This window comes from Vipera berus (assembly GCF_964194415.1).
Source record: "Vipera berus genome assembly, chromosome: 1".
Lineage (NCBI taxonomy): Eukaryota > Metazoa > Chordata > Lepidosauria > Squamata > Viperidae > Vipera > Vipera berus.
In genome coordinates this window covers 2,871,035-2,894,674 of record NC_138202.1, presented here as the reverse complement: position 1 = coordinate 2,894,674, position 23,640 = coordinate 2,871,035, and the positions used below count along the sequence as shown (strand labels likewise).

The following is a 23,640-nucleotide window of genomic DNA, read 5'->3' as shown; positions in this document are numbered from 1 at the left end:
CATTCCTCTCTGCCTACTCCTATCAGTTAATCTACAAACCTGGGAAGGAAATGTCCCACGCAGACGGCCTTAGCAGGCTCCCACTCCCCCAAATAGACCCTGATCCAGCCCCAGCCGGCCAAGTCCTGGCCATACAAGAACTCACTGAATGCCCAGTAACAGCTAAAGACATCGCACTTGCCACAACCAGGGACCCCACCCTCAGCAGGGTACTCTCATGGGTCACATCAGGTTGGCAATCAACCTGCCCCTCACCCTCGATCCAACCTTATTTTGCAAAAAGACAAGAGCTTTCAACACATTTAGGCTGCATCCTTTGGGGCTGCAGGGTAATAATCCCCTCATGCCACAGAGCTAAAGTTCTCCAAACACTACATGAGGGCCACCCTGGCATCTCAAAAATGAAGGCTCTGGCACGCAGCTACATCTGGTGGCCATCCTTAGACAGGGACATCGAGCAGCATGTAGCCGGCTGCTATCTCTGCCAGCAAACCAGACCCTCCCCTCCGCACGCCCCAGTCCACAAATGGGAAACCACTTCCAATCCTTGGTCCCGCATCCACCTCGATTACGCAGGACCGTTCCAGGGACAAACATTTTTAATTATTGTAGATAGTTACTCTAAATGGCTGGAGGTTCTCCCGGTTTCAAGCACCACATCAGAGGCCACTATTCAAGCCTTAAGGGGAGTTTTTGCCACCCACGGTCTACCAGATGTCATAATCACTGACAACGGACCTCAATTTACCTCCCGTGATTTCCAGATCTTCACGAGGAGGAACTGTATTAGACACGCAACATCGGCTCCGTTCCACCCGTCCAGCAACGGCCTTGCAGAGGTCATGGTAAAGACCACCAAAGACTCTCTGCGCAGAATGATCGTCGGAAACTGGCACCGTCGACTCGCCCGCTTCCTCCTCGCTCACCACTCCACTCCCGTGTCCACCACCGGTAAATCCCCAGCAGAACTAAGATGGGGTCGCCGACTAGTCACTCGACTTGACAGACTGCACCCAGACAGACCAGCGGCCGAAAAAACCAACACCTTGCCACACAAAACATTCTCTAAGGGACAAAATGTCTGGGCCCGAAATTATGGGGGAAGGGATAAATGGACCCAGGGGGTGGTTCTCGATCAAACCGGGCCCCTGTCATACACCATCAATGCTGGCTCGGGACTCACACTATGGAGACATGCAGATCAACTCCGACCCAGGTCACCCCCCAACACCTCCACGCCAGAAACAGCGGCGGAAGATCCTGCACCCCCCAGCACCGTTCACCCAGAGAATGTCCCCGCTCCAGCCGACCTTCCTCCCGAGGAAGCCCCCGCAACAATGGAGAAACCTTCACCTCGCAGATCCACGCGACAGAAAAGGCCGCCAGCATACTTACTGGACTTCGAATGGGCCGGGAATGCGCCAACAAGTTCTAACACTGTTAAAAGTTAAAATTAAATTACCTTGTTCAGTTCAAGGGGGGGGGAAAGGGGTGCAATGTTCTGCAAACCATAATGACAGCTGTCATAGGCCGCATTTACGCGGCCGCACTGACAGCTGTCAAATCTGACACATGCGCAGACGCTCCCGCAAGCACACGCGGCCGTTTGACAGCTGTCAAACGCCGCGCATGCGCACACAGCCGCGAGCTGTCAAAACCGCGGCTATCCCACAGCGGCAGCCTCGAGCTGTCAAATACTGACGCATGCGCATTCACCACTCATCTGTCAAACTCGCGGCAACCCCCGGCGGCCGCCGCGAGCTGTCAAAGTTGGCGCATGCGCAGTCGCGGCGACAAGCTGTCAAACACCGGCCGCCCGCCAAAACCAGCTGACAGGATTCCCTGCCTAGTTACCTGCTAAGCGCTGTCGCTGGGGAAATTTCTGCCCTAACAGCTGACTGATTGGCCCCCTGTCTTGGAGGGAAAAATGCGCCCAGCTGATTTGCTGTCCCGTTAGACAGCTACCTATATAAGCACGTTGTTTACCGTTCCCGTTGTCCGGGCTGACTAAATAAACCTGTTAACGAAGACGCGTCTCCCTTGTCCTTCCTGCCGACAAACCACCTGGCGACGAGGGTGGGATCCCGGTACTAGCTGAAGCCACGGGCCAGGAGTGTTGCTGTCCGGTCAACCGCTGAAGTCACTTGCTAAGTCACTGACCGGACAAGCCAACCTACCAGGCGCCCAAAGTACCGCGGACCCGGAATGGCAGCCCTAGGACACATAAGGGAGTTCGACGTCCGGCACCCTGAAGGATGGGAGTCGCATTTGGGCCAGGTTGAGGGGTACCTCCTTGTAAATAAGATCACGGAGGACCGCCACAAGGCCGCCGCGCTCCTATGCCTGAGCGGGCCAGCGGTGTACGATATCGCCGTTGGCCTCTGCAGCCCGGACCCGGTCACTACCATTCCGTTTGCCGAGCTCACGGACCGCCTCAGCAAACACTTCGTGCCAAGGCGGTCCGAACTGTATTGGCGGCTCTCGTTCGCCCGACGGAAGCAGCAGCCGGGTGAAACCACCACCGCTTTCATCGCGACCGTCAGGCACGCCGCCCGCAAATGCCATTTCCCCGACCTGGAGGACCGGATCCGCGATCAAGTTATCGCCGGTCTCCAGAACCCGCGCCTGCAGAGGAAACTTGTGGCGAAGCCCACAATGGACCTCGCAGAGCTCACGCTGGAGATAATGGCATACGAAGATAGCCATCGCGACGAAATCGAGCCGTTTGGCGAAAACCCGGGCAACTCTGTCCATCAGGCCAGGGAGCTCGGCCAGGGGCCGCCGGAGCCCGAATCCGGGGTCGATGCGATCCTCTCCCGCTTCAACCGGATGACCGCCGGCCGGGAAAGGAGCCGCAACCAAGACCGACAATCGGGCCCCAACACGAAGAAGCCGCAGACCAACGCCAGAGCAAAGTGTGCCAGTTGCGGCGGAAGCCATGCCCGAGCCACCTGCAGGTTTAGGAACGCGAAGTGCCACGGCTGTGGCAAGACCGGCCACATCCGATCAGCATGTCGCAGCCTAAACCGGGAGACCCTCCACGACCTTGACGAGATCCCCGCAGGTAGGACAGTCCCTCCCCGCCCTCAACCAAGGGTCATAGGGTCCATATGCTCCTTAACAAAAACCCCCGCTAACAACATCCCCAGAGCCAAAGTTAGGACGTGGGGCAAAATACAGGGAATCCCCTGTGAAATGGAGGTCGACTCAGGATCCTCCGTTTCAATCCTGTCAGGAGACACCCTCCAAAAGATAGCCACCAAAACAAATCACCGCATTCCTATCCAACCCTCCAGGGTCTTGCTGGCAGATTTTCAAGGGGCGCAAATAGATTTAAGGGGACAAGCCGTCCTGAAAGTCGATTTTAAAAAATTCTCAGGCCACTTAACAGCCCAAATAACCAAGCAACCAAGAACTAGTTTAATAGGACTAGATTGGTTTGAGGCATTAGGCATTCGCCTCGAGGGAACAAACCGCATCCAAACCGACTCTTTAGATACTATCTGCAAAAAATTTGCGGATGTGTTTGACGGCTCACTGGGCAAATACAATGGCCCCCCCATCGACCTCAAGTTCAAACCAGAGGTCGGACCAATTAGAATAAAAGCCAGGAAAGTTCCCTTCGCCCTAAAACCAAAAATAGACAGAGAACTAGACCGCTTGCTCAAACTAGGAGTCCTAGAACCCACTGACAGCGGAACTTGGGAAACCCCCATAGTGACACCTGTCAAACCCAATGGTGACGTCAGAATCTGCGCAGACTATAAAGCGACCCTCAACCGCGCACTCAACCCGCATGCGTACCCAGTTCCGTCAGTAAGAGATGTTCTATCAGAAATAGGGTCCGGCTCCATTTTCGCCAAACTAGACTTGGCACATGCCTTCCTGCAACTCCCTGTAACCAGGGAAACCGCAGAAGCCCAAACCATAGTGACGCACAGAGGGGCGTTCAAAGTGAACCGCCTCCAATTTGGCATCTCCGTGGCACCTGGAATATTCCAGGAAGTCATGGAGCGCACCCTCAAAGGCATCCCCGGAGTCTGCCCGTATTTTGATGACGTCCTCATCGCGGGCGATTCCACCCAGTCCCTAGCAACCAGGCTGCACGAAGTCCTCTCGAGATTCCGCGCAGCTGGCTTAAAATTAAAACGTGAGAAGTGCTCAATCGGAGTGCCCTCCGCAGAATTCCTGGGGTACAAAATAGACGGCAAGGGCATTCACCCCACCAACGCAAAAATACAGGCAATACAAGCCGCACCCCCCCAAAAAAATAAAACGGAGCTCCAGGCATTCCTAGGGCTCCTGAATTTCTACCATTCATTTCTACCCGCAAAAGCCACAATAGCAGAACCCCTTCATAGGCTCCTGGACAAAGGGGCCCCCTGGAAGTGGACTCCACTTCACAATGACAGCTTTAAACAGCTAAAACAATTACTTTCCAGCGATACAACCATATCGCACTACAACGAAACCAAACCTCTATGCATCGCCTGCGATGCTTCACCTTATGGCATCGGGGCAGTCCTCAGCCACTCCCTTAACGATGGCACGCAAGCCCCAATCGCTTACTACTCAAGGACACTTTCGAAAACCGAGCGCAATTACGCGCAAATAGATAAAGAAGCCCTGGCTATTGTGGCTGGAATTAAAAAATTCCATGATTACCTCTACGGCAGACCTTTTACAATCTATACGGACCACAAACCTCTCCTGGGCATATTCACATGGGACCGCCAAACCCCGCAAATTTTATCCCCGCGAATGCTTCGCTGGACGACATTCCTCTCTGCCTACTCCTATCAGTTAATCTACAAACCTGGGAAGGAAATGTCCCACGCAGACGGCCTTAGCAGGCTCCCACTCCCCCAAATAGACCCTGATCCAGCCCCAGCCGGCCAAGTCCTGGCCATACAAGAACTCACTGAATGCCCAGTAACAGCTAAAGACATCGCACTTGCCACAACCAGGGACCCCACCCTCAGCAGGGTACTCTCATGGGTCACATCAGGTTGGCAATCAACCTGCCCCTCACCCTCGATCCAACCTTATTTTGCAAAAAGACAAGAGCTTTCAACACATTTAGGCTGCATCCTTTGGGGCTGCAGGGTAATAATCCCCTCATGCCACAGAGCTAAAGTTCTCCAAACACTACATGAGGGCCACCCTGGCATCTCAAAAATGAAGGCTCTGGCACGCAGCTACATCTGGTGGCCATCCTTAGACAGGGACATCGAGCAGCATGTAGCCGGCTGCTATCTCTGCCAGCAAACCAGACCCTCCCCTCCGCACGCCCCAGTCCACAAATGGGAAACCACTTCCAATCCTTGGTCCCGCATCCACCTCGATTACGCAGGACCGTTCCAGGGACAAACATTTTTAATTATTGTAGATAGTTACTCTAAATGGCTGGAGGTTCTCCCGGTTTCAAGCACCACATCAGAGGCCACTATTCAAGCCTTAAGGGGAGTTTTTGCCACCCACGGTCTACCAGATGTCATAATCACTGACAACGGACCTCAATTTACCTCCCGTGATTTCCAGATCTTCACGAGGAGGAACTGTATTAGACACGCAACATCGGCTCCGTTCCACCCGTCCAGCAACGGCCTTGCAGAGGTCATGGTAAAGACCACCAAAGACTCTCTGCGCAGAATGATCGTCGGAAACTGGCACCGTCGACTCGCCCGCTTCCTCCTCGCTCACCACTCCACTCCCGTGTCCACCACCGGTAAATCCCCAGCAGAACTAAGATGGGGTCGCCGACTAGTCACTCGACTTGACAGACTGCACCCAGACAGACCAGCGGCCGAAAAAACCAACACCTTGCCACACAAAACATTCTCTAAGGGACAAAATGTCTGGGCCCGAAATTATGGGGGAAGGGATAAATGGACCCAGGGGGTGGTTCTCGATCAAACCGGGCCCCTGTCATACACCATCAATGCTGGCTCGGGACTCACACTATGGAGACATGCAGATCAACTCCGACCCAGGTCACCCCCCAACACCTCCACGCCAGAAACAGCGGCGGAAGATCCTGCACCCCCCAGCACCGTTCACCCAGAGAATGTCCCCGCTCCAGCCGACCTTCCTCCCGAGGAAGCCCCCGCAACAATGGAGAAACCTTCACCTCGCAGATCCACGCGACAGAAAAGGCCGCCAGCATACTTACTGGACTTCGAATGGGCCGGGAATGCGCCAACAAGTTCTAACACTGTTAAAAGTTAAAATTAAATTACCTTGTTCAGTTCAAGGGGGGGGGAAAGGGGTGCAATGTTCTGCAAACCATAATGACAGCTGTCATAGGCCGCATTTACGCGGCCGCACTGACAGCTGTCAAATCTGACACATGCGCAGACGCTCCCGCAAGCACACGCGGCCGTTTGACAGCTGTCAAACGCCGCGCATGCGCACACAGCCGCGAGCTGTCAAAACCGCGGCTATCCCACAGCGGCAGCCTCGAGCTGTCAAATACTGACGCATGCGCATTCACCACTCATCTGTCAAACTCGCGGCAACCCCCGGCGGCCGCCGCGAGCTGTCAAAGTTGGCGCATGCGCAGTCGCGGCGACAAGCTGTCAAACACCGGCCGCCCGCCAAAACCAGCTGACAGGATTCCCTGCCTAGTTACCTGCTAAGCGCTGTCGCTGGGGAAATTTCTGCCCTAACAGCTGACTGATTGGCCCCCTGTCTTGGAGGGAAAAATGCGCCCAGCTGATTTGCTGTCCCGTTAGACAGCTACCTATATAAGCACGTTGTTTACCGTTCCCGTTGTCCGGGCTGACTAAATAAACCTGTTAACGAAGACGCGTCTCCCTTGTCCTTCCTGCCGACAAACCACTGTCGATACCGAACGCTTACCATGTTCTCCGTCTCTTTCACATTCAGAGATTGCAGCTCCACTTGTCCCTCAACGTTGATGACCTTCACACTTTGTGGTGGGATTCTGTGCAGGTAGATACAGAAGGGCTTCCGGTTCACCAGGATCTCTCAGAGGAAAAAGCCAAAGGGATCAGGTCTCAATTGAGATCATACAATTCCTTTGCAGGAAAAAAAACTGTTTATTCTAGCCAGGAATGCATCCCATCCCGAAGCTGAGCAGACAGGACATAGAGGAGTCAAAAAAAAAAAGTCAACATGTATTCATGTAAAAAAGGGAGAGACTTTTATTTTGATATCCGTTTTCCCTTCAGGAACAAGCCGGTGTCCTCATTTAGTGACTGGCTGCATTTCGACAGTGTTGAAATTTTAAGTTTGCAACCAATCCTGGCATATTGCTAAGCACATTGTGCTTTAGATTGTAAGCCGCCCTGAGTCTTCGGAGAAGGGCGGGATATAAATGGGATTAAAAAAAATAATAATAATTTGAAAGTTTCACAGGACCGTAAAGCAAAGCAAATCTGAAGGCCAATCATAAACACAGTCAGGATTTCATTTAATGACCTCAACACCTAATGGCTGAATTGTTGGTCCCAGTTGTCACTAAACGAGGACAAACCTGTACATCACTTAAATAGTATCTGTAAGATATGAAGTTGGGAAAGTCAGTACAGTATTTATGGTTCATTCCAGAGAAACTCGAAATTCTTGGGAGGGGGTGTAAAATGAAGGGCCACCTGCAGTCTCAAAGTAGCCTCTGCTGTGTGCTAACCTGGTATTTGGCCTCCTTGACAATGAAGATGACCTCAAAATCCTCCCCCTTTAGGAAGGGAATCTCATGATGCTCTTCATGTCCCCACCTGCCAGCCCGAAACGTGTTGAGCACAGTTTTCTGCCAATTAAAATAAACCTTGAACTGGAAGGCAATGTTCGCCCCATCATGCTGGCCACAGGCAAAGTTCACCTCGAATCTGAAAGAGACGGAGGAGAAAAAACAAGTGGAAAATTTAATTGGCAGGCTCAGTAATCTCAGGGTAGAGTTCTGCCCCTTCCTTTTTCCTTGGCCCTGAAGCTAGAATACGTAGGATGCTCTTTGTTGGTTTAACAGAAGAATCAAGTTCCTAGCCCTCAGGACTTGGTCAGAGTTGCATGAAGCAGGAAGTAGAATTAAGAAGGGCATTAATCTCGGCATACAATTTGAATTATATAATTTATCCTTAGAACATAATAATCTTATCACTATTATTTTGAGACAGGTAGATCTTGCCCTTCTCGTAAGCCCATAAAGGAATGTTACCTTTTGCTGTTTTGGGGCACTGTGCCTTGCACATATACAGACTTCCCAGGATAGAATCCACCGGGGACAGGTCGATGGTAAGGGAGAGCCTGGAAGACAGAAAATGATGAACCAAGCCAACGACCTTACAGCAAAACACAACTGTGACTTTTCATCCAGCCAACCACAACCTGTGCCTTGAAGCAGCCTTTCCATCTGGCTTCCAATTCTGTTCAACCTTGTAGTAAATTGATAATTGACCCAGAAACCCTCTCTTTCTGCATCTGTTTTTGTGTGTGTGTTTGTGTTTGTGTGTGTGTGTGAAACCTGCATCAGGACAAACAACAACAACAACAACAATAAGAGAGTTGGAAGGGACCTTGGAGGTCATCTAGTCCAACCCCCTGATCAGGCAGGAAACCCTATACCATTTCCGACAAATGGCTGTCCAGTCTCTTCTTAAAAACTTCCAGTGTTGGAGCATTCACCACCTCTGGAGGCAGGTTGTTCCGCTGGTTAGTTGTTCTCACTGTCAGGAAGTTTCTCCTTAGTTCTAGGTTGCTTCTTTCCTTGATTAGTTTACATCCGTTGCTTCTTGTCCTGCCATCAGGTACTTTGGAGAATAGCTTGGCTCCCTCTTCTTTGTGGCGGCCCCTGAGATATTGGAAGGCTGTTATCATGTCCCCCCTCACCCTTCTCTTCATTAAACTAGACATCCCCAATTCCAGCAACCGTTCCTTGTATGTTTTAGCCTCCGGTCCCCTGATCATCTTTGTTGCTCTGAACTCCACTCTTACCTTTGTTTGTGCAAAATCTTAGAAAGGTAATTTGTACCAAGGCAAAAAATCCACCGTGGTCTTGGCCCAACTTTTTTCTAGGTGTTTCATATGTTATCACTCCGTGTCGCAGAGTCTGGCTTTTCAGTGGAAAAAGCACACGTGACAGATTTCTAATCTTCTGATTGAAGAGGAAGGTTGCCTTGTTCAGACATTGCACACTTCCTGGCTATCCATGTTTCTTACTAAGGATGTGCAACTGTCTGCTAAGCCTGTCAGGCAGTTGAAGCCACACATCTTAGAATTGCCAGGTTGAGAAATACTGATTTGTGGAATCTACAAGGGGGGAAAGCGGGACATTGGCCTGGGATAAATTTTCTCCCTGTTCAGTTGCTGGTCATAGTATCATCCTAGGATGGCTATTTTTGCTAGCCTGCAGAGTTGTAAGCCAAGGCAATTGAGGACCGAGAAACAGGAGGCCATTCTTAGGGGTCAAGAAAGATGTACGAGAAGGTCAATTGGAGGAGACTGAGTTTGGGAATTGAGCAAATCCAGCAAATCCAAAAAATCCAGAATCAATTCCCCAAAAGAGATCAAGAATCGAGAGGTGCTGACTTGTCAGCATTGAAATAGTAACTTTGCTTACCATGTTCTGTGCTGTTGGTCCACTGGTCACATTCAGAGAGTTCAGCTCCAGATTTCCGTTCACCTTAATGACCTTCACCCTTTGTGGTGGAATTCTATGCTTGTAGGTACAAAAGGGCTTCTTGTTCACCAGGATCTGTCAGAGAGCAAACCCGAAGGGATCAAGTCTCAATTCGGATCATACACTTTGCTTGCATGAAAAAAAAACAAAAAACACCTGTTTATTTTTGCCAGAAACCCATCCCATCCCATAGCTGACCAGAGGTCAAAATGTGCACATGTACAAAGGGAGAAGCCTTTATTTCAACAATACCCATTTTTTTTACCCTGGACCAAAATATTTTCCCTTCAGTTATTTAAGTGACTGTTTTCAATTAGGACAGTGATGAAACAGTACCTTTGCAACAAATCCTGTCATTTACAACCTTGACAGGATAGTATGGCAAAGCAAAGCTGAAGTTCAATCAAAAACACAGTCACGTTTTTCACTTAGCGAACTCATCACTTAATGAGCAAGTTGCTGGTTCCAGTGGTCGCTAAACAAGGATTACCAGTACATCACTTGGAAGATATGAAGATATGCAATTGGGAAAGTCAGTAATAAATATCTCTGCGGTTCATTCCAGACAAATGGTGAATTCTGAGGGGAGGGGGAACAAAGAGGCTCCCAAAGGAGCTTCTGTCACATGTACCAACCTGATATCCAGCCTCAGAGACAATGAAGATGATTTCAAAATCTTCACCCTTTCGGAAGGGCATCTGATGACCCTCTGCGTGTCCCCACCGGCCAGCCTGAAATGTGTTGAGCACAACATTCCCTGCATTAAACCGAGGGTTGAAGTGGAAGGGAATGTCACCCCCCTGATTCTCGCCACATGCAAAGTCCACGTTGAAGTTCATCCAGTCGCTGGAAGAGAGAGAGGGAAAAAGAAGAAGAAGATTAAATGAGAGGTGCAGAAGTCTCAGAATACAATTCTGCTCATCCTCCCTTTTTTTTTCTTTGCCCCGAAGCTAGAATCTGTAAGTTCCTGCATTTTTGCTTGAAGAGAAGAATCAAATTCCTAGCCCTCATGGCTTAGTTGGAGTTGCAAGAAGCAGGACAAGGAACTATTTGAAGAATCTGGAAAAGCTTTAATCTTGGCATAGATTTTGAATTATATGGAATAGAGTAGAGCTGGAAGGGACCTTGGAGGTCTTCTAGTCCAGCCCCCTGCTTGAGCAGGAGAACCTATACCATCTCACACAATTGACTGTCTAGTCTCTTCTTAAAAATCTCCAGTGATGGGAGTGCCCACGATTTCTGGTGGCAAGCTGTTCCACTGGTTGATTGTCCTCACTGTCAGGAAATTCCTCCTTAATTCCAGGTTGCTTCTCTCTTTGGTCATCTTCCAACCATTGTTTCTTGTCCTGCCCTCTGGTGCTTTTGAGAATAGTTTGACCCCCTCCTCTTTGTGTCAGCCCCTCAAATACTGGAAGACTGCTATCATGTCTCCCATATTTCTTCTTTTCTTTAGACTAGCCAAACCCGGGTCTTGCAGCTGTTCTTTGTATCTTTACCCTTATTACTGTTATTTTGAATAAGGTAGCATCTTGTCCTTTCTGTGAGGCCGCAAAGGAACTTTACCTGTTGCTGTGTTTGGACACTGTGCCTTGCACATATACAGATGTCCCAGGACGGAGTCCACCAGGGACAGAATGATGATAAGGGAGATTCTGGAAGACAGAAAATGATGAACCAAATCAATGACTTTACCGCAAAAAAAACAACTTTGGCTTTTGAACCAGCCAACCACAACTTGTCCCTTTCAATTTGGCTTCTGAGTCAGACAAAAAGCTCCTGAGAGGGCCTCTACTAAGGATTAATCCCCCAACATGGAAAACAACTTTGGCTTTTGAACCAGCCAACCACAACTTGTCCCTTTCAGTTTGGCTTCTGAGTCAGACAAAAAGCTCCTGAGAGGGCCTCTACTAAGGATTAATCCCCCAACATGGCAGCAAAAAGAAGGTGTGGGGAAAGCACCAGAAGTGCACCATGGACCAGTTCTTCTCTAACTCTATCAGGTGATCAGTGAATTGAGCAAAACTGGCTAAATGCCGGCATCTTATCAGGTATTTACAAATGATCTATGTGAGTCGACAGAAGGGGAACTTATGAAACTTGCAAATGACACCAAGCTGGGGGAATAGCAAACTCTTTCAATAATAGCTGTGACTAGGGGGGCTTTTGCCCAGGTTCGCCTGGTGCACCAGTTGCGGCCCTATCTAGACCGGGATGCCCTGTGTACGGTCACTCATGCGCTCGTGACCTCTCGTCTGGACTACTGCAATGCTCTCTACATGGGGCTTCCCTTGAAGACCACTCGGAGGCTCCAGCTGGTACAGAATGCAGCCGTGAGAGATGTCTTGGGAGTCTCCCGGTACTCCCATGTTACACCTTTGCTCCGCGAGCTGCATTGGTTACCAGTTGTCTTCCGGGTGAGATTCAAGGTTCTGGTAATGGTTTTTAAGGCCCTACATGGCATGGGTCCGGAGTACCTTGGGGACCACCTGCTGCCAGTGTCAACTTCTCTCCGCCCTGTGCGTTCCCACAGAGAGGGCCTCCTCAGGGTGCCTCCGGACAGAGAATGTCGGCTGGTGGCCCCCAGGGGGAGGGCCTTCTCTGTGGGCGCTCCGGCTTTATGGAATCAGCTGCCCGTCGAGCTCCGGACGGCACCGGACCTTTGCTCCTTCCGACGTGGTCTGAAGACCCATCTATTTGAACAAGCCGGCCTGGCCTGATGGGGGATATGTTGGGGTTTTAATGGGGATTTTTATATTGTTATTGATTGTTTTAGCTGGGCTACTATTTAATTCTTTTTAATTTTTGTATTCTGTATTTTTTATATGTGCCCTGTTCACCGCCCTGAGTCCTTCGGGAGAAGGGCGGTATACAAATAAAAAAAAATAGACTCAAGATTCAGAAGGAACTTGACTGACCTGAACACTGTGCCTTGTCCAACAAAGTGCAATTCAGTCATGTGAAAAGTAAGGTCCATATGGGCAAGAAAAATGAAAGGCACAGATGTAGAAGAGGTGGTTCCTGGCTCAGTAACAGAAACTGTGAACGGATCTAGGTGTCCTAGTAAACCACCACTTAGATATGAGCCAGCAATGTGCTGCAGCAGCCAAAAAAGCTAATGCGGTCCTAGGTTACATCACTGTAAGGATAGTTTCAAGATCACATGAAGTGATAGTACCATTTTATACAGCACTGGTGAGAATACTGCATCAAATTCTGGATATATATGTGTGTGTGTGTGTGTGTGTGTGTGTGTGTGTGTGTGATCCTAAAAAGAGTGAAGAGAAGAGCAACAAAGAACATACAGATCTGTGGAGGCTAAACCATATGATTAACAATTGAGAGAACTCGGTATGTCTAGTCTAACAAAGAGAAGGACTAAGGGTGACACAACTGCTCACCTAGCAGTTCAATAAGTAGATAAATAGGTACCACCGATAGGAAAATACCAGGTACATGAAGGGAGCCCATTTGGACACATCTTGGAACACAGTGATGGCTAATCCTTTCAACCCGGAAGTGCATTGGTGGATGATTTCAACATACAGTAAAGGTAGTAGCTACAAATGTCGACCACAACCTGTGAGTTGCAACATCTTTTCCATGTGGCTTCTGAGTCAAACCAACACCAAACCAATACCTACTTAAGGGCCTCTGCTAAGAATTAATCCCCCAACATGACAGAGGAAGGAAGGTGTGGAGGTGGCATCAGCCCAACTGTCCTGAGAGGTAGAGGCCACACCTGTTGTGATTCAGCGTCAGCCTGTGGTTTCGGCAGCTGAGTCAGACAATTCTGAAGAGGAGGAGGAGGAGGGGTTTGGAGAGCCTTTGGTTGCAGAGGAAAGTTCTGATGCACCGCAGAGCTCTCAGCCAGGCCCCTCCCGTCTTGTTCCTCCTCAGACCCAGCTGTGTGAGCCTGAAAGATTGGAAGAAGATGATCCACAGCTGGCTCTGTTCAGGGACACTCGAAGCAGGAGGCAGACTAGCAGAAGTGAACAAAGGAAAGCAATGAGGCACCTTGGGAGAAGGCAAAGAGAAGCCACGCCTTGAGACTGCTGTTTAAAAGGGGAATGTGTGGGAGGTGCTGGTTGCTGAAGGCAACCGTTTGAAGAGCTTCTGATATAGTCTCGGTCTGTATTTGTTTAACTCTGTTTTGAACTGTTTTCTTTAGTTTTTGCAAATAAATTTGGTTGGCTTAATTCCAGCCTATTGAATATAAAAAAGGGGTTGTCCCTGACATTCCAACAGGGCCGGTCGTAGGCTGGAACAGAACAACACCATCTACCAATTGCATTGCCACCTCAGTATCTCCTGGACAAGGTGGGGAAGTCCCATGAGCCACATCCCATGGACAGCCCCCCGTCCAATCGAATCTGGTACTTCCAACATGTTGGCCCCCAAGTTCCAGAATTCTTACCCAGCCCAGACCACAGACAGGATGATGGGAGTTCTAGTAACATATCAGAAGTAAACTTCTGCTATACATACATTAAACGATATTTGACCAGGAAATTTAATTTAATCTGGATTTACAAGATTTTATGAATTTTGCACCAACTCCAGCAGATCTTACAAGCAAAAAGTTTCATTGGATGGAATTAGCTCTAACTCCAAGCCAGCTTAGGAATTTTCTGGTTGTATGGATGGTATGGATTGTTAAAAAAGTGTGTGTGTGGTGGGAATCTTTGCCTAGGTATAGAGGTTACTGTTCTTTCACTATTCTTCCCCCACAACTGTGTTCCATGGAGAGAGGGACTGCCTTAAAGCAAAAAGAGAGGAAGATGCCAGCTTTGCAAGATAGTCCATACAAGAAGCACAGCTAGGTGTACTATCTTTAATTTGTTTGTTTGTTTGTAAAATGTATTGGCTGCCCATCTTACCTCAGGGTAACTTGGGGTGGGTTACAACCATAAAGGATAAAAACTGTATAAGCTAAAAGAGATAAATAAGTTAATACAAAATGCCAAACACTGTGGCCCAATTAAAGATGAGGAGAGTAGGAGCAAGGTGTATGTGTATGTGGGGGTGGGGGGAGAGGAGAGATCTGTTGTTAATCTATCAAACATCTCCACTGTGAAGCGCCCCAATAGTAATCCCAAGCTAACTGGCAGAGCCAGTGTTTAGGCTCTTTCGAAAGATCAGGAGGGTTGAAGTTTACCTTTCTCCAGGGGACAGGATGTTTCAGAGCAGGGGTCCCCAACCCCCAGTCCGTGGATCAGCACCAGACCATGCCATGTCAGAAACTGGTCCGCGCAAACAAGCAAAGCCCCATCTGTGGGATGTAGGCAGTACATGAAACCACACCCACTCTGGTCTGCAGAAAAAAGACTCATTCCACAAACCAGTCCCTGGTGCTCAAAAGATTGGGGACCTCTGTTCCAGAGGGCAGGTGCAATGGCCAAGAAGGTCCTTCACCTGGAACCCAGCAGCAAAATACTTGAGCCAAAGAGGCCCGTAGCATGCCTCCCCTGCACAATTTAGGTTGGGTGGGCCAATTGCAGTAGGATGAGACAGTTCTTCAAGACATATGCCATGAAGGGCTTTAAAGGTGATTACCAACACCAACACCTCGAATTGCACCCGGAAGCAGACCAGCAGCCAGTGTAACTTACAGAACAGTAATGTTACATGGGCCATTCTTGGAGCCCCAAGAAGTGCCTGCGCCTCCACATTCTGCACCAGATGTAGCCTGTGAATGGTCTTTGAGAGTAGCTTCAACTTTACTTGCAGGGTTACATGAAACTGCATCTGTCCCCTCCTTGCCTTTGCAGTCCGAGGAACTAAGGAAGGTCCCTTCTGAGACATCTGCCCCATCCTCATTGCTTCTCTAGACTCAACTGCCTCTTATCTGAGTGTTGCCTAGTCTATGGATCTTCCTCCTGTCTCCTAAGGTCATGGCCACATACTGTCACAGAAGAGCCACTGCCAAGGCAAATATTGTTGGGGGCAATTAAGCTGACTTTGTAATAATGCCGCTTGGGGTGTGTGTGTGAAAGCCCTAATAAGCAGGCATATACACAGAATGAAGGCTACTGCTAAGCTTGTAACCTGCCCTGAGTCTTCGGAGAAGGGCGGGATATAAATGGAATTAAAATAAATAAATAAATAAATAAGAGGGGCCTGAGAAAGTCATGTGAAAAGCGTCTCAGACAAGCCGCACCTATTTCACCAAAGATAAAGGGAGGGGAAAGCAAATTCAGATGGGTTAGATTCCTTTTTATGCATTTTTAATATACAACTTTATTAAATATGTTTTAAAAGAAGATAAAATGAATGCAAACTAATACGAAATGTGAAAAAGAGGAGAAAGAAACCATAGAAAAAGCTAATACAGCAACAGAAAAGGGAAAAAAAATAGAAAGGAAAGGAGAAAAAACATAAAGGAATAGCTTCCATACTGAAGCAGTAGGCGTGAGCTTAAATGGACTCCAGAAGATGGTAGAGGACAGGAAGGCCTGGAGGAATGTTGTCCATAGGGTCGCGATGGGTCAGACATGACTTCGCAGCTAACAACAACAATTTGTTTGTTTGCAATTGTAAACTTACCTCTTACTTGGTGCTTGCAACATTATTCTCTTCTTGCTGTAATCTATGATCATAAATTTTATTTCTTCCTCTTTCATGCAAAATGCAGATTTGCAAGACACTGTGACTGGAGCAGTTACAATAAAGCTAGTCCTGAGCTATAGTGCATTGGTTTCTTAGTCGGCTCTACTTTGTGAGGCTGATGGGTTGACTTCAGTCTTGTATTCCATCCATATTTTCCCACCAACTCTGCGGCAACCAAGGGGCATTTTGTCTAAGCTCAGAGACAACGTTCTCACCACTTGCATTTTTCTGTGAACTTTCCCAAGAAACAACCATGAAACAAAGACCTGTCTCGCAAACATCCGAGCCCTGCCCACTTGGTCTGATCAACAGGAAATTACCACCATAAACATTCTAACTGGGGCATTGGAACCTGGCCTGGGATAAATTTTATCCCTGTTCAGTTGCTGGTCCATCTTAGGATGGCTACTTTTGCTAGCCTGCAGAGTTGTAAGCCAAGACAATTGAGGAGCCAGGAGAGGGAGGCCATTCTTAGGGGTCAAGGAAGATGTACGAGAAGGAGAATTTGAGGGGAGAAAGAGAAAGTGAGCAAATACAGAATCAATTCCCAAAGGAAGATCAAGGATCAGGACATACTGACTTGTCAATATCGAATGCTTACTGTCAGGGCTTTTTTTCTCATAGAACGCTCAGAATGGAGTTCCGGCACCTTTTTTGGATGGAACCTTGTAGGGTAGGCAAGGCAGGTTGTATGACATGTGTGAGTTCTGGCACCTTTTTCTTTTACAAAAAAAGCACTGCTTACTGTTATGTTCTTAGTTTGGTTAGGCATTGATGAGGCAGAGTGTTGAAACAGCAAGCATGTTTATTAAGTCACAACAGAAGCAGCCCTACAGGCTGCTGAACAGCTATATATGCAGTTCGCCTCTAGGCGGCAACCAATAGGTTTAAAGTAACAGTTTCCCACCCCAAGCATAATTATCAGCTTGGAGACAGACAGCCTGGGTTGCACTAACAGAAACCATTAAGCAATTATGCACTTAAGTACAGCAATTATTTAAGCAAGTGATTTCAACAGTTGAGGCCAATATATTACACTTACCATGTTCTGTGTTGTTGGTCCTCTGGTCACATTCAGAGAGTTCAGCTCCAGATTTCCTTTCACCTTAATGAACTTCACGCTTTGTGGTGGAATTCTATGCTTGTAGGTACAAAAGGGCTTCTTGTTCACCAGGATCTGTCAGAGAGCAAACCCGAAGGGATCAAGTCTCAATTGGGACCATACATTTTGTTTGCATGAAAAACCTGCTCATTTTTGCCAGGAACACATCCCACCCCAAAGCTGAGCAGAGTCAAAATGTGTACATGTGCAAAGGGAGAAGCCTTCATTTCAACAATACCAAATTTTTTTCCCCTCCCCTGGATCAAAATGGGTTTTTTTCCCTTCAGCTATTGCCTGTCCTCATTTAGTGACTATTTCAGTGATGAAATAGTAACTTTGTGACCAGTCCTGGTATTTACAACCTTTACAACACAGTAAAGCAAAGAAAAGCTGAAGTTCGATCATAAACACGGTCACGTTTTCACTTGGCGACCTCATCACCTAAACACTAAGTTGCTGGTCCCAGTGTTCGCTAAACAAGGATTACCTGTACATCACCTAAACCCATCTGGAAGATATGAAATTGGGAAAATTGGTATTAAATACATTTATGGTTCATTCCAGAATTCCAGGTGAATTCTGTGGGTGGGTGGGTGGGGGGAGTGAATGAAGATGCGCCTGCAGTCCCAAAGGATACCAACCTGATATCCAGCCTCAGAGACAATGAAGATGATCTCAAAATCTTCACCCTTTCGGAAGGGCATCTGATGACCCTCTGTATGTCCCCACCGGCCAGCCTGAAATGTGTTGAGCACAACATTCCCTGCATTAAACCGAGGGTTGAAGTGGAGGGGAATGTCGCCCCCCTGATTCTCGCCACATGCAAAGTCCACGTTGAAGTTCATCCAGTCGCTGGAAGAGAGAGAGGAAAAAAGAAGAAGAAAATTAAATGAGAAGTGCAGAAGTCTCAGAATACAATTCTGCTCATCCTCCCTTTTTTTTCTTTGCCCCGAAGCTAGAATCTGTACGTTCCTGCATTTTTGCTTGAAGAGAAGAATCAAATTCCTAGCCCTCATGGCTTAGTTGGAATTGCAAGAAGCAGGATGTGGAACTATTTGAAGAATCTGGAAAAGCTTTAACCTCGAATTTGAATCAGATGAACACCCTTAGCAACACAATAGTCTTATTATTACTATTTTGAGTAAGGTGGCACCTTATCCTTCCTGTGAACCCCCAAAAGAATGTTACCTTTTGCTGTTGTTGAGCACTGTGCCTTGCACATATACAGATATCCCAGGATGAAGTCCACTAGGGACAGAATGAGCATAAGGGAGAGCCTGGAAGACAGAAAATGGTGAACTAAACTGACTTCACTGCAGAACACAACTTTGACTTTCGAACCAGCCAAGTCAAACAAAGACCTCCTGAGAGGGTCGCTACTAAGGATTAATCTCTGCAACGTGGCAGAGGAAGAAAGCTGTGGAGGAAGCCCCAGAATTGCAGCAAAAGACTGATGCTGCTTTAACTTTGTGGGTGATCAATAGATTAAGCGAGACTAGCTAGAAGGCAGAGTCTTGGAACACTCTGGGACACTCTGATCATTGCATGATTCACCTCGTACCTGCTTATAGACTAAGACTTAAAACCACTAAACCAACAATTCAATCAGTGAAGTCTTGGACTGAGGAGGCAAAGGTAAAGCTACAGGCTTGCCTTGACTGCACTGATTGGAACGTTTTTGAAGATACCTCTGCAGACTTGGATGGACTCACAGATACTGTAACGTCATATGTTTTTGTGAAGAGTATGTGTCCTGGCAGAAACCTGGAAATATACAGTAACAACAAACCTCAGTTCACAGCTAAACTCAAGCAGCTACATCGTGCCAAAGAGGAAGCATTCAGGAAAGGAGACAGAATGCTGTACAATCAGGCCAGAAATGTATTAACAAGATCAGAGCAGCAAAAAGAAGCTACTCTGAAAAGCTAAGAAATCAGTTTTCAACAAACGAACGAGCAAATATGTGGAAAAGCCTTTGAAATATCACCCGTTGCAGCAAACCTCCTTTCCATGCTGAAGGAAATTGACAATTGGCAGATGACCTGAATATGTTTTACTGTAGGCTTGAAGGAAAACACTGTCACCTATCTTCACAATCCCCATCTTGGATACACCAACAACCCCCAAGCCTCCTACAACTGACCCCATCCCTTTTGGTCCCCCACTTCTGCTGATTAGAGAAAATGATGTGCAAGGTTTATTTCACAGACAAAAGCCTGGAAAAGCACCAGTTATCCCAGACAGGATAACTCCTTCTCTCTTGAAAGCTTCTGCTGACCAACTGGCCCCCATTTTCACCCGCATCTTTAATAAATCACTAGAGATATGCTATGTTCCTTCTTACTTCAAATGCTCTACTATCATCCCAGTGCCAAAGAAACCCTCCATCAAGGAACTAAATGACTACAAACCGGTTGCTCTGACATCCATAGTTATGAAAACCTTTAAAAGTCTAGTGCTGGTCCACCTGAAAACCATCACAGATCTGCTGTTAGACCTCTTGCAATTTGCCTACTCAGCAAATAGATCGGCAGATGATGCTGTTAATATGGCTCTGCACTTTATCCTAAGTCTGTTTAAGGTGCCATACATTCCTTTCCAAACTTAAAATTTCCTTATATGTAGTCACATCATGTTTGAACCCAACACTTATATTTTCTATTGCGTGTTTCGGTATTGCCCATATAGGTATCTTATAATTTAACTTATGTCTATACTTTTTCCAAACTCGCAACAGAGCATATCTTAAAATATGTACCCTAAACACATTATCCACCTTCTTATCATACAATAAATATGCATGCCAGCCAAATAACAAATTATGACCTTCAAGATTTAATAATCTCCCTTGTGTTAAGTTAATCCAATCACTTATCGCTGACAAAGCAGCAGCTTCATAATATAGTTTAAGATTAGGCATTTTAAGGCCACCTCTCTCACGCGTATCCTGCATAATCTTAAATTTAACTCGTGGCCTTTTCCCTGCCCAAACAAATTTATTAATACCCTTTTGCTATTCCTCCAAATTTGAATCCTTTTTAAGAATAGGTATCATTTGAAATAAAAATAAAAATTTCGGCAAAACATTCATTTTCACTGCTGCAATTCGTCCCAATAAAGATAATTGTAGTTTTTTCCAGCTATCCAATTCTTTTTGAACTTTTCCCCATAACTTTTCATAATTATTTTTATATAGCTTTACATTTGAGGGTGACAAATATATCCCCAAATATTTAACAATTTCAAATCCCGTTAACCCTTCTAAAACAGCCTTTTGTAATACCGTCATATTCTTAGACAACATTTTAGTTTTTTGTATATTAACCTTGAATCCAGAAACTTTCCCATATTGCATTATTATCTCCATCAGCTCTACAACTGAATCTTCAGGCTGAGTTACCGTAACAACCAGATCATCTGCGAACACCCTCAGTCTGTAATCCTGATCTCTTATTTGAATTCCCCTAATTTTTTCTGACTCCCGTATTTTAATCAATAATATCTCCAATGTTAAAACAAATAGTAAAGGTGACAATGGGCACCCCTGCCTTGTGCCCTTTTCAATGTTACATACTTCCGTCAAACTATTATTAACTATTATATGGGCTGTTTGCTTTTGATATAGTGCCCTAATTGGTTGTAAAAATTTATCCCCAAAGTTCATTTTATCTAATACTTTCAACAAAAATTGCCAGTCCAATTGATCAAAGGCTTTTTCAGCATCCAAGAAGATCAACGCTGCAGGGATCTGATTGTTTCTTTCCAAAAATTCCAACAAATCAACTGTATGCCTCACATTGTTCTTCATTTGTCTACCACTTATAAACCCAGTTTGGTCACCATGAATTACTTGTTGCAATACCCTCATTAATCTGTTAGCTAAAACCTTAGCAAATATCTTGTAGTCCGTATTCAAAAGTGATATTGGCCTATAATTTTTTGCTTGGGTGACATCCTGATCTTCCTTCGGAATCAAAGAAATAAAAGCAGTTTTCCAGGACAGGGGCACCCCTCCTCCCCTTTGAATTGTCTGAAACAATTCCCTTAATGGCTTTACCATCTCTAGCTGTAAATTTTTATAATACACAGCAGTCAATCCATCCGTACCTGGCACCTTACCCACTTTCAATTGTTTAATTGCTGAAAAAATTTCTTCCTCAGTTATCAATTGATTCATCTCTTCCTTTTGTTCTGTTTTGTACCTATCTTCTTATCTCCTTATGACTATAACTTTGTTGCTTGTATCTTATTATCTGATTATCTATTATTAACTGATTATCTGGACCCGTACCAATCGGGTTTCAGGCCCGGGCACAGCACGGAGACGGCATTGGTTGCGCTGGTGAATGATCTCTGGTGGGCTCGGGACAGGGGTTGTTCCTCTGTCCTAGTCCTATTAGATCTCTCAGCGGCTTTTGATACCATCGACCATGGTATCCTACTGCGACGTCTCAGGGGGTTGGGAGTGGGAGACACCGTTTTACGGTGGTTCTCCTCCTATCTCCTGGGCCGCTCGAAGTCGGTGTTGACAGGAGGGTAGAGATCTGCCCCGAGGCCTCTCGTTTGTGGAGTTCCTCAGGGGTCGGTTCTCTCGCCCCTCCTGTTCAACATCTATATGAAGCCACTGGGCGAGATCATTCGTGGTTTTGGGGTGGGGTATCATCAGTACGCTGATGATACCCAACTTTTTTTCTCCACCCCGAACCAACCCAGTGATGCCCTCACCGTGATGACCCGTTGCCTGGAGGCGGTCTGGGTTTGGATGGGGAGAAACAGGCTTCGTCTCAATCCTGCCAAGACTGAGTGGCTGTGCATACAGGCATCTCGGGTTGACCAAGTTATTCCATCATTAACAATGGGGGGTGAGGTGTTACCCCCCGTTGATAGGGCTTGCAACTTGGGTGTCCTCCTGGATTCACGGCTCAGTTTTGATGATCATATAGGAGCCGTGACCAGGGGGGCTTTTGCCCAGGTTCGCCTGGTGCGCCAGTTGCGACCCTATCTGGACCGAGATGCCCTACGCACAGTTACTCATGCGCTCGTGACCTCCCGTTTAGACTACTGCAACGCTCTCTACATGGGGCTGCCCTTGAGGACCACTCGGAGGCTTCAACTGGTGCAAAATGCAGCCGCGCGAGTTGTGATGGGAGTTTCCCGTTACTCCCATGTAACACCTCTGCTCCGCGAGCTGCATTGGCTTCCAGTTGCCCTCCGGGTGAGATTCAAGGTGCTGGTGATGACCTATAAAGCCCTGAATGGCTTGGGTCCAGGATATTTGAGGGAACACCTGCTGCCGGCATCAAGCTCCCTTCGTCCTGTGCGCTCCCACAGTGAGGGTCTTCTCAGGGTGCCGCCGGTCAAAGAATGCCGGCAGATGACACCCAGGAGGAGGGCCTTCTCTGTTGGGGCGCCTGCCGTCTGGAACCAGCTGCCTGTGGAGCTTAGGACTGCCCCGACCTTCGATCATTCCGCCGAGACATGAAGACCTGGCTCTTCGAGCTTTCCGGCTCAGGCTGAGTTTTAATTGGGGTTTTAACTGGGGTTTTACATGTTGCAGGGACTTAGTCTAATCTTTTTAAATGGGTCTTAATTTTTGTATCAATGTTTTTATATACCCTGTAAACCGCCCTGAGTCCTTCGGGAAAGGGCGGTATATAAATTTAATAAAATTCAAATTCAAATTATGATTCATATTGTTTTTTTTAGTTTCCTAGTATGATTATGTTGATTATTTAGTATCCTACGACTATCACTGTGTTGTATCTTATGATATCTGATGAATGTATCTTATGATGATTATGATTATGATCATGATTTATTACTAGTTGCTTGTATATACACTGAGAGCTTATGCACCAAAGATAAATTCCTTGTATGTCCAATCACACTTGGCCAATAAAAATATGTTATTCTATTCTATTCTATTCTATTCTATTCTATTCTATTCTATTCTATTCTATTCTATTCTATTCTATTCTATTCTATTCTATTCTATTCTATTCTATTCTATTCTATTCTATTCTATTCTATTCTATAAATCAACCTCTCCATGGACTGGAGGAATGTCTAAGGAAAGGAGAAACATTATTATATGATCACTGCATAACAACAACAACAACAACAACAATAACAATAATAATAACAATAGAGTTGGAAGGGATCTTGGAGGTCATCTAGCCCAACCCCGTGGTCAGGCAGGAAACCCTATACCAGTGATGACAAACCTTTTAGAGACCGAGTGCCCAAACCACAATCCAAAACCCACTTATTTATCACAAAGTGCCAGGGCTGCCTC

General features: G+C 46.9%; 1 protein-coding gene across 11 annotated transcripts in view; it reads right to left on the bottom strand.

Annotated features, from left to right (window-relative positions):
- Positions 1-23,640, bottom strand: part of LOC308676817 (galectin-9-like) — a 74,866-nt gene that overhangs the window by 14,583 nt on the left and 36,643 nt on the right. For 7 of the 11 annotated variants that reach the window (XR_014028368.1, XM_081342847.1, XM_081342846.1 and 4 more), the window contains 9 exons: positions 18,534-18,622; positions 17,987-18,197; positions 17,286-17,420; positions 11,201-11,289; positions 10,273-10,483; positions 9,578-9,712; positions 8,177-8,265; positions 7,652-7,850; positions 6,862-6,987 (listed from right to left, as the gene is read on the bottom strand). Coding sequence is in view for 8 of the 11 variants with exons in the window: in XM_081342847.1 (XP_081198973.1) it covers positions 6,862-6,987; positions 7,652-7,850; positions 8,177-8,265; positions 9,578-9,712; positions 10,273-10,483; positions 11,201-11,289; positions 17,286-17,420; positions 17,987-18,197; positions 18,534-18,622 (1,284 nt within the window). In the remaining 3 variants the exon portion in view is untranslated. Of the gene's footprint in view, positions 1-6,861; positions 6,990-7,651; positions 7,851-8,176; positions 8,266-9,577; positions 9,713-10,272; positions 10,484-11,200; positions 11,290-17,285; positions 17,421-17,986; positions 18,198-18,533; positions 18,623-23,640 lie in introns of all 11 variants that reach the window. The other 4 variants (XR_014028369.1, XR_014028370.1, XM_081342853.1 and 1 more) reach the window with 3 other exon arrangements.